Below are 17,117 nucleotides of genomic sequence, written 5' to 3' on the forward strand. Positions count from 1 at the left end.
ATATAAATAGTATCTAACGAAAATTAATCGCACGATATACGATGAACGGTCGTGATTGCTTGATCCCTCAGATCCCCACAAAGAGGATCCGGCGAGGATCCTTTTCCCTAATTTAATAAAATAAATTTGTGATGCATAATATGCAAAGTGTTCTTCCTTTACAACTAGGGATCCTCCGGATCCTTTCCACCTAATTCTCCTCATCAAACAATCTGGACCCTTGAAATTTAATCCAACAGCTGAAAACACGGGCCCACTTTAAAAGTTATAATAACTTTAGCCATTTGATCAAATTTTAAAAACTCGGATTATTTGATGAGAATGATTAGATGGAAGGAATCCGAAGTTGATCCCTTTCCGTCAAGGAATACTCATAAACCTGACAAAATACAAGGAGCCATTGCTTCCGCCACAATCACTCATTGATTTTCTATAAGAGCAACTCCAACGTTGGAGCCCTCCCTTCAGGCTATGCACTATTCAATCCACCTTATGAACAGTAACTGCCCTTAATGAACAGTAATAGCCCTGACAATAGCATTTGCATCTCCACCGTTACACTTCAATAGCCCTGGCAATAGGTAATAAAATATTAGTATTTTTTTTATTTATAAAATAATACAAAATAATTTTAATTGTAATTTCGGATAAGATTTTTAATCGTTCTCGTTACACCACGTGTCATTATCCGAAGTATTAGTAAATAATACAAAATAATTTTATTTGTAATTTCGGATAAGATTTTTAATCGTTGTCGTTGCGCACTTGTCATAAAATCCGAAAAGACAATTATTGGGGATGGATTTCCGATAAATTTTTTAATCGTACTCGTTATGCCACGTGTCATTATTCAAAAATACAATTATTGGTGATGGATTTCTGATAAGATTATTAACCAATCACGTCGCGCCACGTGTCGTAATCTGTTTACAATCTTTGAGGATAGATTTCCATTAGATTTTTAACGAATGACGGCATGCCACGTGGCATTATGTACAACCTAATCCTTTCTGAATCCTCCATATAATCCATCATCCATCCTCACAAATCTCACACCAATTTTCTCAAGATCTCTATCATTATTCATAGTTTTTGCTTCCTTCTTCACAAAAATCTGTATCATTATTCATAGTTTCTGCATCTTTCTTACAATGTCTTCTTCTTCCTCAAGGATGATGTGGGAACTCGATCAGGAAGAGGAAGAATTGTTTAACCAATCAGAAGGAATGTTCAATCACCAGGGGCAAAAAATGAGAGGGAAGAGGATGAGGATCGTAGAAGGAGAGATGACGAAGTAAGAATGGGCAGAGCCTCACATTCCCGTCGAGTCATCCAAGCTGTGGCTCAGATCTGCAGGCCTAGCCGTTTCGGAAACCTTGATAGAAGCAGGCAACGACGAGATATGAAACTCTTGGATGATTATTTTGTCCCTAATAGTGCATTCCCTGATACGTACTTTAGACGTCGTTTTAGAATGGAACGACATTTGTTCAACAAAATCATGATTGATGTTTGCAACCATGATTCTTACTTTGTGCAAAAGAATGATGCTTTTGGTGCTATGGGTCTCCTTCCTCAGCAAAAAATTACTACTGCCTTACGGATGCTTGCATATGGAGCATCTACAGACCAAGTGGATGAGATAACGAGGATGGGGAAATCAACCATTCTTGAGTCCCTGATGAGGTTTTGCGGAGCAATCGAATCTATGAGTAACTTCACATTTCTCAAGATAATTGGTATGAATAAGACTCCACATTTCTCGCAACTGCATCTCATTACTCGTAAGCGAACTATGAGTAACTTCAACCCAGCTAGTATACAACGCAACATCTTCAAGAAGCGACCAATTCGTACCTGCATCAGTAGTCATTTTGTTAAAAAAAAAAAATAGATTGAAACTTTGAGAGAAAGAAAGGAATGTGATTGAAAGTAGTTGAGAAAATATGAAATTGTTGTGTAAGGTAGATGATAATGAGAAGGTATTTATAGAAAAGTAAAAACAATTTTTTTTTTTTTAAATTTCAGATTTTTTTTTTGAATTTTTTACAATTTTTTACAATTTTTTTACAATTTTTTAAAATTTTTTATTCAACTAATTAATCTCTACCGTTGGATATAAAAAAATTTGAATTCCAACACTCCAGATTATGTCACGTGTCACAATGGTAACTTTTCTTAATTTTAAAACTATTTTTTCTCTTATTTTTTTATTTATAAAGCATATTAATATTCATCGTTGATCTCAGATCGAACGGTGGATATTAAATAAGACCTTTTTTTTTTTTTACCGATAAGATCGAACGGTCCAAATTAAAGATCCGTTGAGATCGAACGGACCGTGGGAAGCCACGTGGCTTCCCAACGATAACTGAAAAAGCACTGTTTTTTTTTTCTTCTGATTTTGTGTCGGCGACGCGCCCCCACACGCGAGTGGGGTGCACGCGCCTGACAGAAAAAAAAATTAAAAAAGGCCTGACGCCAGGCTGACGTCAGTGCTGGCGTCACATCCACTCGGGCTCTCGGGCTGACAATTCTCCACGGGCCCGGAGCTCGGGCCTCCACCTCCACTCGGGATTTCCAACGCTGGAGCTGGTCCACAGGGCCTCGGGCCCCTTTTCTCTGGCCTATCCCCCGAGCAACCAACAACGCTGGGCTTGCTCTAACATTTCTAAATAAAGTAATGCGTACGGCTCCCTTAAAATAATAATAATAATACAACTTTATTATTCTCAAGAAAATAAATTACGTTAAATCGCGTTTTTTTTTTTGAGTTTTAACAAAAAGTCTGGTACTGTTTAATTTAACGAAAAATTATATTTTTATACTAAAAAGTTAAATCTGGTACTATTTATTTTACTTTTTATTTTGTCCTTATCGTTGAAACACAAAATTTTCAAATATTTTTCATTAGTTTTTTTTTTTTTTTTTTTTTTTCTGCAATAAAACATTAAAAACACAAATCTGATGTATTAGGTATTCGCACTCTGCCCACATCATTGGCCCTTTAGCATTCCCACCGTAGCAAATTGCTCGGGGGACAGTCTCCAGAACAAAGGCCCGAGGGCCGGTGGATGGCCTCCAGCGTGAGGCAGGCCGGGGGATGGGGGAGGCCCGAGGGCCAGGCCCGTGAGGGATTGCCAGGCCTTGAGCCCGAGCTGAGGATGACGCCATGCTGACGCCAGGGTGGCGTCAGCGTATTATTTAATTTTTTTTGTGTCAGGCGCGTGCACCCCACCCGCGCGTGGGGGCGCGTCCCGACACAATAATCAGAAAAAAAAAGCTTTTGTAAGTTACCGTTGGGAAGCCACGTGGCTGCCCACGGTACGTTAGATCATAACGGTCACTTAATGTGGACCGTTAGATCTCAACGGTAAAAAAAAAAAAAAATGTCAGATTTAATATCCACCGTTCGATCTGAGATCAACGGTGGATATTAAAATGCTTTATAAATTAAAAAATAAATGAAAAAATAGTTTAAAAAATCTGAAAAGTTACCGTTGTGACACGTGGCACAATCTGGAGCGTTGGAATTCAAATTTTTTTATATCCAACGGCAGAGATTAATTAATTGAATAAAAATTTTTAAAAAAATGTAAAAAATTCAAAAAAATTCAAAAAAATTCAAAAAAATATCTGAAAAATCTGAAAAAAATTGTAAAAAAAATTGTTTTTACTTTTCTATAAATACCTTCTCATTATCATCTACCTTACACAACAATTTCATATTTTCTCAACTACTTTCAATCACATTCCTTTCTTTGTCTCAAAGTTTGAATCCATTTTTTTTCAACAAAATGACCACTGGTGCAGGTACGAATTGGTCGCTTATTGAAGATGTTGCGTTGTGTACTAGCTGGGTTGAAGTTACTCATAGTTCGCTTACGGGTAATGAGATGCAGTTGCGAGAAATGTGGAGTCTTATTCATACCAGTTTTCTTGAGAAAATTGGTGGGAAAAGAACCAAAGAATCGATGTCCAGTCGTTGGAAATTACTTAGCCAATCGTTTAGTACGTGGAGAGACGCTTTGGCACAAACTAGTAATAATATTCGAAGTGGGGAAAATTACTCGGATCAGGTAACAATTTATTATTTATTGTTACTTATTTGTTACATTATAATTATGTTGTTTGTATTATTTATTTATTTGTTTGTTTGTATTATTTATTTACTAAACTTGGAACTCTAGCCCCATGTTATGATTAAAATGACATATAAATATATATATATATATATTTGTTACTTATATATATATGTATATATTTGCTAGTTAGTTATTTTCATTATAATTATTTATTTGTTACTTATTTTCATTATTTACTAAACTTGAAGCCTTCTTATTTATTTTCATTATATTTGTTACTTATATATATATATGTATATATTTGCTAGTTAGTTATTTTCATTATAATTATTTATTTGTTACTTATTTTCATTATTTACTAAACTTGAAGCCTTCTTACTTATTTTCATTATATTTGTTACTTATATATATATGTATATATTTGCTAGTTAGTTATTTTCATTATAATTATTTATTTGTTACTTATTTTCATTATTTACTAAACTTGAAGCCTTCTTACTTATTTTCATTATATTTGTTACTTATATATATATGTATATATTTGCTAGTTAGTTATTTTCATTATAATTATTTATTTGTTACTTATTTTCATTATTTACTAAACTTGAAGCCTTCTTACTTATTTTCATTATATTTGTTACTTATATATATATGTATATATTTGCTAGTTAGTTATTTTCATTATAATTATTTATTTGTTACTTATTTTCATTATTTACTAAACTTGAAGCCTTCTTACTTATTTTCATTATATTTGTTACTTATATATATATGTATATATTTGCTAGTTAGTTATTTTCATTATAATTATTTATTTGTTACTTATTTTCATTATTTACTAAACTTGAAGCCTTCTTACTTATTTTCATTATATTTGTTACTTATATATATATATATATGTATGTATATATTTGCTAGTTACTTATTTTCATTATAATTATTTATTTGTTACTTATATATATATGTATATATTTGCTAGTTACTTATTTTCATTAAAATTATTTATTTGTTACTTATATATATATATGTATGTATTTTCTAGTTACTTATTTATTTGTTACTTATTTTTATTGTGTAGGAACTTCAAGCACAAGCTTGGTACGCTGCCAAAACCAAAAGCAAAAATAAATTATTCAACCGGTGGGAATGTTGGAATATTGTCAAAGATTGTCCTAAATTTAGAGTTGTGTCAGTCGGTCCAGAAGTGCACATGAACAACACCCCTCTACACTCTACACCCGATCATGTTCATGAAGATGATGCAGAAGAAGTGCCCGAAATGCCCCTCCCTGAACGCGCGTCGGGTTCGACCCGTTTTCCAATTAGGCCTCAAGGTAAGAAGGCTTCAAAGAGAAAAGGTAGTGCTTCCAAGAACGATTATGCAAAGTTCATGGAAGAACTTACTCGCCAAGGTGAATTGACTTTGGCAAGGGACCTGGCGAAAGATGAGGCTGAAAAGGCTAGAGAGGCATCAAAACAAGCAGCTGTTGAGAGAGAATTTTATGCTAATGAGAGAGAAAGAGAGCTACTTAGGCAAGAAAGGGAACATGTTAGAGAAGAAAGACGGGCTCAACAAGATCGTGAGATTATGAACATGTCTTTAGAAGGGAAGTCTCCAAATTCTAAATTTTTTTGGAAATCAGAGAAAGCGGACGTTGTGCAAAGGAGGCGTGCAAGAGAAGCAATAGCAAGCCAAGGTGGTTCTAGCACCGCAACAGAAGATCATCCTAGCACCACAAATTGGTTAAGTGATGATGAATAAAGTACTTTTTGTAATCGGAGCCCATAATTTTCCAATCACTTTGGGTTGTAATTTATTATTTATTGTTTGTATTATTTATGTTGTTTCCAATTTCTTGAATATTTATTCAAATTAATTTGGTAAGTTATTTATTAAAAGTCCATTGTTCAAATTAAAAGTCCTTGTATAAAATAATTAAAAGTCCATCGTTCTAATTAAAAGTCCTTTACATAAACATAAACATAAACATACTAAGAATTACATAAACATAAACATAACAAAATTACATAAACATAAACATAAACATAAAACATACTAAGAATTACATAAACATAAACATAACAAAATTACATAAACATAAACATAAACATAAACATACTAAGAATTACATATACTAAGAATTACATAAACATAAACATAAAAAACACACCAAATAAAATAACATAAACATACCAAATTAAAAAAAAACACACTAAATGAACTTAATTATCTTCAGCTTGTTTCAATGCCCACTGGTGCTCTATCAAGTCAATTTGTCGGGCATTGTGCATGTCTGGCATTTGAAATGCAGTATATCGTTGAATGAGCCTTTCATTGTAACGTCCATCCCTTTGTAATGGCTCATGTTGCACGGGATCATCGGTGGCGTCATGAGCACAATATATACGTGTTCTTGAATTGTTCATCGGGTCTGGCTCATATTCATCAACGGCTTCATAATCGTACTCATCTTCCACAATCATGTTATGAAGAATGATGCACGTCATCATGATGGATCGAAGCGACTCTACATCAAACAATCTGGCAGCACCCCTGACGATCGCCCATCGAGCTTGGAGGATACCGAAACAACGCTCTACATCCTTCCTGCACCCCTCTTGACAGCTTGCAAAGTGTTTTTCCTTTGCACTCCGTGGACGTGGCACTGTTTTGACAAAGGTTGACCAGCGCGGGTAGATGCCGTCAGCTAGGTAGTATGGCCCGTCGTACATACGTCCGTTGACCTCATACGTAACTTTTGGTGCATTTCCTTGCAAGACATCGTTGAACACTGGGGATTGGGCAAGGACGTTGATGTCATTTTGAGCTCCCGGGACCCCGAAAAAGGCGTGCCAAATCCATGTATCAAAAGATGCCACCGCCTCCAGAATGATACTTTTTGCTCATTTTCTGTCCCCGTAAGCGCCTTGCCATGCACTTGGACAGTTTTTCCACGTCCAGTGCATACAATCAATGCTTCCAATCATCCCCGGAAAGCCACGCATCTCCGCCTTCTTCAACAGCCGCTCCAAGTCCATGTGTGTAGGTTTGCGGAGGTACTCAGCGGTGTAGATAGATTCGATTGCTCCGCAAAACCTCATCAGGGACTCAAGAATGGTTGATTGCCCCATCCTCGTTATCTCATCCACTTGGTCTGCAGATGCTCCATATGCAAGCATCCGCAAGGCAGCAGTAATTTTTTGCTCAGGCAGTAGACCCATAGCACCAAAAGCATCTTTTTTTTGCACAAAATAAGAATCATGGTTGCAAACAGCAATCATGATTTTGTTGAACAAATGTCGTTCCATTCTAAAACGACGTCTAAAGTACGTATCAGGGAATGCACTATTAGGAACAAAATAATCATCCAAGAGTTCCATACCTCGTCGTTGCCTGCTTCTATCAAGGTTTCCGGAACGGCTGGGCCTGCAGATCTGAGCCGCAGCTTGGATGACTCGACGGGAATGTGAGGCTCTGCCCCTTCTTACTTCGTCATTTCTCATTTGACGCTCCTCATCCTCTTCCCTCTCATTTCTTACCCTCTGGTGATTGAAGATTGCTTCAGATTCGTTAAACAATTATTCCTCTTCCTGATTGTATTCCCACATCATCCTTGAGGAAGAAGAAGACGACATTGAAAGAAAGAAACAGAAACTATGAATAATGATACAAATTTTTGTGAATAAGGAAGCAGAAACTATGAATAACGATAGAGATCTTGAGAATTTTGGTGTGAGATTTGTGAGGATGGATGGTGGATTATATAGAGGATTCAGAAATGATTAGGTTCTGCATAATGCCACGTGGCATGCCGTCATTCGTTACAAATCTGATGGAAATCTATCCTCAAAGATTGTGAACGGATTATGACACGTGGCATGTCGTCATTCGTTAAAAATCTGATGGAAATCTATCCTCAAAGATTGTGAACCGATTATGACACGTGGCGCGACGTGATTGGTTAATAATCTTATCAGAAATCCATCACCAATAATTGTATTATTTAATAATACTTCGGATAATGACACGTGGCGCACCGAGAACGATTAAAAATCTTATCCGATATTACAATTAAAATTATTTTGTATTATTTTATAATAAAAAAAATACTAATATTTTATTGCCTATTGCTAGGGCTATTGAAGTGTAACGGTGGAGATGCAAATTCTATTGCCAGGGCTACTTACTGTTCATTAAGGGCAGTTACTGTTCATTAGGTGGATTGAATAGTGTATTGCCAGGGGGGAGGGCTCCAACGCTGGAGTTGCTCTTATTAATCTTATATTAAAAAAAAACCAAAACTAGCAACATAGAAGCCAGCATATTGGCTCAACCTGTAAAGTATAAGACGTTTTCTTTCTCTCTTTTGGAATTGGTTGTAAAGTGGAAGATGATCTTCAAGATATTATTATATTTTGATCTCTAACGGTCATGAATTGTGACAGGCCGTATCATGACAAATAAAGTGGGTTTAATATATAATTAATCATCTTTAACTAATAACTAATGAAAGTTTGTCGTGTCGTCGATGACAAAAACTTGTGTGACTTGTTAATGAATATGATAATACTTAGTGACACAATAGTTAAATTAAGAGATCAAATACGTGTAAGATATGTACAAGAGTTTTCTATTAGGTGAGGTAAAGTATTAATTTACAGGAATATTTATCCTACTATGTCATGGATCTTGAGGTGCGAAACGAATGAGGATCCTGGAGATTCTCAAATCGTGTATGTTCATCGTACATTAGGCGGTCAGTTTTCGTCAGATACTATTCATATTTAATTTTAAATAAAAATATTTAAAATGATTTCTGACAGCACGATGTATGATGAACAAACATGATTTGAGGATCCCCAGGATCCTCACAAAGATGATCCGGAGAGGATCCTCATTCCTGCGGAACATATGTACTAGGGTTTTCTATGTGGGGAGGAAATCTAATACTCTCTTATAATTACAAGGCTTAGGGAGTGGGGTAGCAAACAAATAAGGGAAATTTTGAAATAGGTCCAATTTTATAGGCCACCTTTTGAAATAGGTCAAATTTTTAGTGGGTTTTGACTTTTGAAATAGGTCCAATTTTTAGTTATTTTGGACCCATATCAAAAGATCCTAAATATACGGCTTAGGTCTCCACTCTCATACACAATACTCCCCATATAGAAGTGCATAAGGCCTGTGGAAAGAGGAAGATCTTTGCTGCTTGTTTGCTCGTTAGTGGTTTAACTTTGTTAATGTCAATTGCCTATTGAGACAGAGAACCAAAATTCGATATTTTTTAATCCTTGCATAGAAAAATAATTCAAATTTTTTTAACGACATGTGAGTTATCCTATTTTTTAAGTTGTTTCCAAAATATATTAAAAATGCTTAAATGTCAAAATGGTCCTTGTGTTATGGTTATTTGGCCAAATTAGTCTTCGTATTTATCTCCGTTAACCAATTAAGAACATTTTATCCAATCTTTGTCAAAAGATTTATAACCTATTATAGAAAAATATTTTCAATTATATAAAAAGAAAAGTAAATTTCAAAATGAAAACAAAATTAAACAAACCCACCATACCATTCACTTGTCCTTGACCCAAGCCTCAACCTAGCCACATATGCAAGTAACTCGACAAATGCGTCTCTAGATCCACCTTGACCCCACATGTCACCACGCAAGTTCCATAATTGTGGTCCCAAAAAAATTAACCCTGATCACCTCGCCTTCGATTGTGTAATCGAGAAACAGACCACAATTGAGAGAGTCATATATTATCGTTTTCTTTATTTAAATTAAAATTTACATAATAATGCAAATTAAATGAGAAATAAAGATACAAGAGATAAAACTTCCGGTATGAAAAATTATTAAGGTTGTAACATAGAAAAGAGGGGAGGGGTGCATGAAATTTGGTAGACGACAGAACGTTAGGGAGGAGGTTAGGGAGTTGGCAGGAAAGTAATTTTATCTTTAATTTTATTTGATTTTAAATATTTTAAATCAAGTAGATAATTTTATCAATAAGTTTATAATAATTTATAATTTTAGTAATAGAGTTTGAATGAAATGTTCTTAATTAGTAATCACGAAACGATGACCCAATTGGCTAAATTGAAAACACAAGGACTAAATTGACCAAATGACTAGAACACATGAACCATTTTGATATATATATATATATATATATATATATATATATATATAAACAAACGATATTATCTACACTAAGGGGGTAAGGGTAGTGTGCTAAGCCTTACAATGAGCCAGCCATAATAATGTAGTTCAAATTCGTCTTTTGGCGATAATCAAACCTAAGATCTCTCACTTATAAGTAAAGAGGACTACATAGACCGTAGTCCTAAGTAACAAACTATTTTGATATTAAAACCTAAATAATAAACTTTCCGGTTGACCTTATACGCAAAAAAGAAATTATAATGCTAGATTGTGTTGTGTACAAATACATATATATTATTAGTTTCCATCCAATGCATGCGCATGTTGAAAATTGATTGAAGGGTGAGGGTAGCATGAAAACACAATAAGCCCAATGAATGAGACTTTTCGAAAAAGGGTAATCGCATTCCCAGTCATTCTATCAAACGCACAACTCTGAAATGAAACTGCCGCCATAATTCATTAGTATCAACAACGGAAGGCCTTTCAAATAGTGTACTGATAAGAACATAACAACTACAGCAGTTGGGAGTTGGAAGACGTTAATATCTCCTATCCCAACAATGTAAAGCTGAGATGAAAGAATACCAAATCAAAGCTTAAGCGGCTCGTTCCAGCATACTGCAACTGAATTGGCCACCTGACCGATGCAGCTTCTCTGCTTTTGTAACGGCATCAAGAGGAAGAGGAATGAAACTTCGAGATGGACCATAGAAATGAGGGAAGCTATTGGAACCGTCAACAACTTCATATACTAACCCTTCACCAAGCTGCGATAACACAATTAGAGAAATTATCTAAATACTGAGATCACAAGGTATGAAGACAAAAAAGAAAACAATGCCAACAAACTTTGAGTGTGATCTTCATGCTGATAAATGTACAAACAAATGGAAAGAATGGCTCAATACACATGGCTGTTCAATAAGAAACTAAGAAAATGTGGGTGGTGGAGGTCATTCAGTAATAAATAGGACTGTAGGATGGGGAAAGATTGAGGGGTTTCTCATTCAGTCTAGGTTTCTAACTTTCTATTCGTTTAGTCTTTGTTATACTTTAGGGAGCTATATGTGCCACAAGCTCAGCTAGCAAAACATGGATTTTCGGAAGGTAGATTCGGAAGGTGGATTTTCGGAAGCTAGCAAAACATGGTTAACAAAAGTCGCCAGAATCCCACCTTGCTAGTGCAAGGAGCTCATGAGCAAGACAGACTGAGAGATCATTCCAAGGCGTAAGTGCAGGAAGGAAAATCTTATAGATTCATCACCAGCTACCTTTTGGCTTAATGATATTTGTTTCAAAATGTTTCAGCGTAAATTTACCATGTCTTGTTCCTCTATGTAAACTAAACATAGTATAAAAAAGTCTGTTCTAATCAACAACGCCTCCACGCAACTCTGAAGAAGTTAGTATCTGAAATCCATGCTTCTTTCGATTCCCTTAATTCAGTAGTGCATATTTACCTTCATACGCTTCATACGCTTCCTCTCTTTTGGTATATGTTTTTAACTTTTCATTTCAGAAGTAGGCAGAATCATGGGGCAGGTGCAGTTGCAATATTAGGTCTCCGTATAACATATAGAAAGTATTGTAATATATTAGTTAACTTCAATGTGCAGTAAACCAATTAGTCAATTACTTATGTCAATCAAAGTCTTCTGAATGTTGTGCAGTCATCTAAGCTTTGAATTGTGAAATTCAGTTGCCAACGTTTTATTCTATGAACAGATTCTTAAAGCATATGCTCAGCTGGCCTGGAGACGAATGGGATTAGCATGTTCCGACGAGATCCTAGCTCCTGAGTTGTTTGAAAATAGTTTTTTCTCAACAAATATATAGCTCATTTTGATCTTTAGTAGTGCATTTGGACGAGTGGTTTTAAAGTTACATGGAACTTTAGACTCGATTATTAAAAATGCACCACAAGAAGGCTACCACTAAACTAGTACGAAGCTACCACTAAAAAACACAAATGCACTAAAAAGACACTAGACGAACGATTTTCAAGGTGTTATTTGGAAGTTTTCCCCGTATCCAATTATTGTAGTGCATGCCTATCAAATTTAGCCAAAGTTGCATAAAATTTTAAACTCCCTCATCCAAAATAACCATAGAATTTGAAGATAGAGTAAAACCTAAATGGATGTTCATATCTACGTGCCTTATTAGTGTCAATTTGAAGCAAGTAAAGATCTACCTTAGTATTCACGAAAAAAATTCTGCAATGTCGACTTTACCTGAAAAAAATTGAACCATTTTATGGCATCAATAAATCAATGAACGCAATTAATCACCCATAACTTTGTTTTACTTTTATTACAAGCGATATTTCTAATTTAAGTTAGACTAAAAGAAAGGTGGAGAGTTTGAACCGCGACGCACTGAGTTAAGCCCTGTCCACCAGGGCAACTCATTTGCCACCCAGAATTTCTTTCAGTTGGACCGTGTCTAAGCTTTAATCGATGCAAAGGGTAATTATAATCAAATTGGCAACTGGGTGGTATACATATACATACACATATACATATATATACATGTATTTGAAGAGAGATAGAGAGAGAACCCAGAATTTATTATGTACACATTTCTCCCTTCCCTTCACCTCCACCTCCACCTCCACCTGCAGCCATTCCACTGGAGATCGAAAGTCTTCCACCTCCACCTCCACCTGCAGCCATTGCTCTGGAGATCGAAAGTCTTCCACCATCTGCATATCTAATATAACTGGACCCAGTTGGGCTTTGACGGGCTTTTGAGGCGAGAGTAACCCCATTTTCTTTTCCAACACCAAGAGTCCAAGCCCAAGCTGCAATTGCATGAGGAATCTTCCACGCGTCGTTTTCAAAGCTATTTCACTGCCTCGGCAGTGAGTAGACTCGGTACCCAAACTGGGTTCAGTATCACCGAAGCTTTTGGTCTGCTTTTTACCTAACAGTTGACCAACATGGCTACAATGGCGAGTGCAGGCTTGCTTAGCCCCCTCCATTGCCACCTCAACGAGCTTCCGCTTTTGGGTTCGAGCTCCATCAGCACCAAGCTCGCAGAATTTCGGTTCTGTCAGCCCATTATCGCTCTAAAGCACGCAAGAAATGCGTCCATTGTTCCGGTCGTACGAGCGCAGAGTTCTTCTGGTTCGTCTTCTTCCCATTTTGTGGAAGAATGGTTCATGGGTTTTGAATGTTATTGCATATTCCATTCAAATTATGATTTGGGTGTCACGGATTTTAAATTTTAAATTTTAAATTTTGGCATGGCTTCTGACTCCATATTGTTGGTTGCTCGTAGGTTATGTCCCAGACTCCAAATTTTACAAAGTCGAAGCGATTCTGAGGTGCGGAAACAATTCACTCATCTGTTTGTATATACATTGTTGTTGGTTCTTAATTTTGTTTTGGTTGATTGTTTATAGCTCTGCATGTCTGCTGTACTTTTTTCTTCATTTACTTTTGTGTGTGGAATACATGAGGTTATGGGTTTTAATTACATCTAATTATTTCTTAATCTTTGCTATGATTATGGGACGAGCTAGGCCCTGGCGAGTGTCGCACGTTTCTTCGGTAAGAACTGTTGAACCTTAAACACAGCTTACTGCATATTAATTGGCATTGCATTTGGCATTGTCATAATAAAATTAGGAAAGCAACGGATTGATTTTTCAATTTTTTTTTATTGGATAGTAGGAAGAATAGCTCTGTGTTTCGAAGCCTGTGTAGTTATCTAAGCACCATCCCATCTTCTTCTGCAGTTGCCTTTAATCCTTTTTACACACTCAAGTCCATTTGCATATATCGAACACATAGTCACGACTGATTTGGATTGGAGCTCAAACACGATAAACATTGAAGGTTAATGAAATTCTAATCTAGAGTGCCATTGATGTCACTGGACCTAAATTTTGATTGCGGTTTGGCCTGTAGTGACATGTCAAAAGATCAATTAGTAGTTGTTAGTTGTACCGCTATACAATTCATTTCTGGAATTTAATGAAAATTATTTGTGACTGCCTCACTTAGTACCTATCAGTAACTTTTTGGCCAAGTTTCTGACTGCTCTCTGTATGCATTGCCTTGATCATAGTCAAGGCAAGATAGCTTCTGTCTTTTAATAATACTCATGCTATTCTCGGAATTTTTGCCACTCCTTTCCTGTCAATTCATTACATCCATGGACCATGAGGCCTCCGTTGGGGACTGGGATGCTATGCCTGTGGAATTGTCCGTGGTGCACTAAGTAACGTCATTTACTTACTAAAAGAAATGTAAAAGCAAATTGACCACTAGAAATTGAAGAATTAAGATGTTTCATGTGGTTCATATTTCATGAACTTATCGTAAGAAGAAAATAGGGTTATAGTCCATAGTAGGGTCAGAATTGTACCTGCTTTTATCCTTTCTTTTAGGTTGCACGTTTTCACATGTTTACTAATGTACAGAATTGTTGTTAGCTCCTTGAGATAATAGCATAAGCATTACTTTGGGTTTCTGGAGTTACAATCTTTTCCTCTGTCATTTTTCTAGAGGTCCTTGAGATAATAGCATGAGCACTAATTTTTTGTCCCCATCCTTTGCGAAATCGAAGGCTCTGCTGAAAATTGGAATTCGTGGTGTTACTGTATCTGATGTTCGAGGCTTTGGTGCTCAAGGTGGTTCAACAGAGAGGCAGGGTGGTATGTTCTTGCTTTGGCATGGATATTTTCTCTTCATTTTAATTAAATCTAGCAGATGTTTTGGAAACACTCCCTACCCATTATATCTACTGGTACTTATTTATCATATCATCCTACTCTTTTCTTATATTATCCTTCATAATTTCTTCCTTTTTTATTACTTTGTTAGGCTCTGAATTTTCTGAAGACAATTTTGTTGCTAAGATTAAAATGGAGATTGTAGTGAGCAAAGACCAGGTATGAAGAGTCTGATTGATAATTTTAGTTCTATAATGCATTCTTTTTTAGATATTGATGCTCAGGGAAAAGGGGTTGAAAATCCCCAATTGAATCCTGCTCTCATCACTTCATAGGTTGAGGCTGTGGTTGACACAATAATTGAGGCAGCCAGGACTGGAGAAATCGGCGATGGCAAGATTTTTGGTTTGTCTCTAAACTTGTTCATTTTGAAACTACAAAGATACAGTCTACAGTTAGCACCTAAGCAGGTTAAAATAAAATTTTAATTAATAATTATTTCTTTGACATATATAATTATTAATTTGTGTTGAAAATGATGTACACTGAATTCAAACTATACTTTGACACCTATATAAGTTAGCTTATTTTCAGACAATTATGTCGGTATACAGAATTGTTTGATGGATTCGCACCTTTCCATTTTGTCACCTATAGATGTTCTAAGAGATACACTACCCTTCCAGAATTAGGGAGGGTCATTAGTTTCCACTATATATCATGTTTGTGATGTCAGATACTAAGGTCACATAAGAGTTGTAGTGAAGTTGTACTTTAAGGTCAGGTTGGTAGGACAAGTAGCTATTTTGGACAAGACTGATCATTTGCCAGAAATCTTTATACTCCGTATTTATGCAATGACTATGCTAGTTACATGTAAAACTTAAAACTCAAGGAATATATCATTTTCTGGCCTCTCCAGTGAGTTTTCATCAAACTTTCTAATGAGGTTTTGTATTTTCTGCAGTGGTGCCAGTCTCAGATGTAATCAGAGTTCGCACTGGTAACATTTTACTTGCCAAATGATTTAAGTTTAAGATGATGTATCCAGTTGTTTGCGTGTCTCTTTGGATTGATGATTGCTCTCTAGAGTTCACCTAAATTTTTCTTCTTCTTGCATACGTCATTTTCAGGGGAGCGTGGAGAGAAGGCGGAGAAGATGACAGGAGGGCGGTCTGACGTGTCCTCCTCTGCTTGAGTGAGATTTGACGAAACTTGATGAGTACCACTCTATTCAACCCCCCATCCAATCTCCCCCCCTTGTCCGTTAGATCTTAGAAGATTAGTGCTTCATTTTTTGGAGTGTATGCAGTGATGGAAGAGTAGAATAAGGTGTAATACCAGTCATGTAACTTCTATCTTTTATCAGAAGGTAGAAAATAACCCGGCAGTTGTTTCCCCTCTTATTTATTAAATAAAGTAGTGAACTTATTTACCGATGAAGAAGAATTTCTTAACAAAAATATGTGGGTAACTTTGTCTCTGTCTTTGGAAGATGAATGCTATATAGTCTATGTCAGCTTGTTTTACTTGTCAGTCAATTAATTATGCAAATGCGCTTCTGGAAGGAAGCTAACAAACACAAATCTACGACCGGAGGAGGCCGAATGCCGATCTTCTTTTGAATATATCAAGCCTGATAACTAATGAAATCGACACGCTTACTTAGCCGTGCAATCTGCTCGTAAACGCCCAGCAGTAAGGTAAGAGTCTGCTCAAGGATTCCAGCAACAGCAATGTCAGAAGCTAGCTTGTGGTTGAGCTGCTAAAGGGGTTTAGCTTAGCCATTCAATGCACAAATATGGAGACGAATTGAGTGAGAGATGATGAGAGAAATAAGAAAAAATTCTTCAAATTATTATCTGTGATCTGTGTTATACAATACACAAAAATTGGAAGATGAGTGTTGCAATGTTCAACAAGGTATAAAGAAAATCAGCTAGTGGTTTAGCTACGGCAGTTTATATTTAGGATGGTTTATTGGGCTACAAAATAAAAAACAAGTTGAAAGCTACAAAGTTTTATTGTCGTTGTTGGACTAACAAAGTTGAACAAATACAAAAGATAAACTAAACTAAACCGAACCAAATCGAATCAAACCGTTCATAACTAAACCCGGTCGATCCAATCTAGAACATGTCTACCACTATCTAATAAAAGTATTTATACTGATTT

General features: G+C 36.0%; 1 protein-coding gene and 1 pseudogene across 1 annotated transcript; one reads left to right on the forward strand and one right to left on the reverse strand.

The window, feature by feature from the left end:
* Nucleotides 1-2,996: 2,996 nt before the first annotated feature.
* Nucleotides 2,997-7,595, reverse strand: LOC137740786 (protein ALP1-like; annotated as a pseudogene).
* Nucleotides 7,596-13,125: 5,530 nt separating this feature from the next.
* LOC137739646 (nitrogen regulatory protein P-II homolog) lies at nt 13,126-16,382 on the forward strand. The gene is made up of 8 exons (XM_068479291.1): nt 13,126-13,389; nt 13,544-13,589; nt 13,788-13,815; nt 14,837-14,924; nt 15,094-15,161; nt 15,278-15,347; nt 15,910-15,945; nt 16,076-16,382. The coding sequence occupies exons 1-8, from the start codon at nt 13,203-13,205 to the stop codon at nt 16,138-16,140; spliced, it is 588 nt and encodes a 195-aa protein (XP_068335392.1). The 5' UTR covers nt 13,126-13,202; the 3' UTR covers nt 16,141-16,382.
* Nucleotides 16,383-17,117: the final 735 nt, after the last annotated feature.

This window comes from Pyrus communis, chromosome 7, assembly GCF_963583255.1.
Source record: "Pyrus communis chromosome 7, drPyrComm1.1, whole genome shotgun sequence".
Taxonomy (NCBI): Eukaryota; Viridiplantae; Streptophyta; class Magnoliopsida; order Rosales; family Rosaceae; genus Pyrus; species Pyrus communis.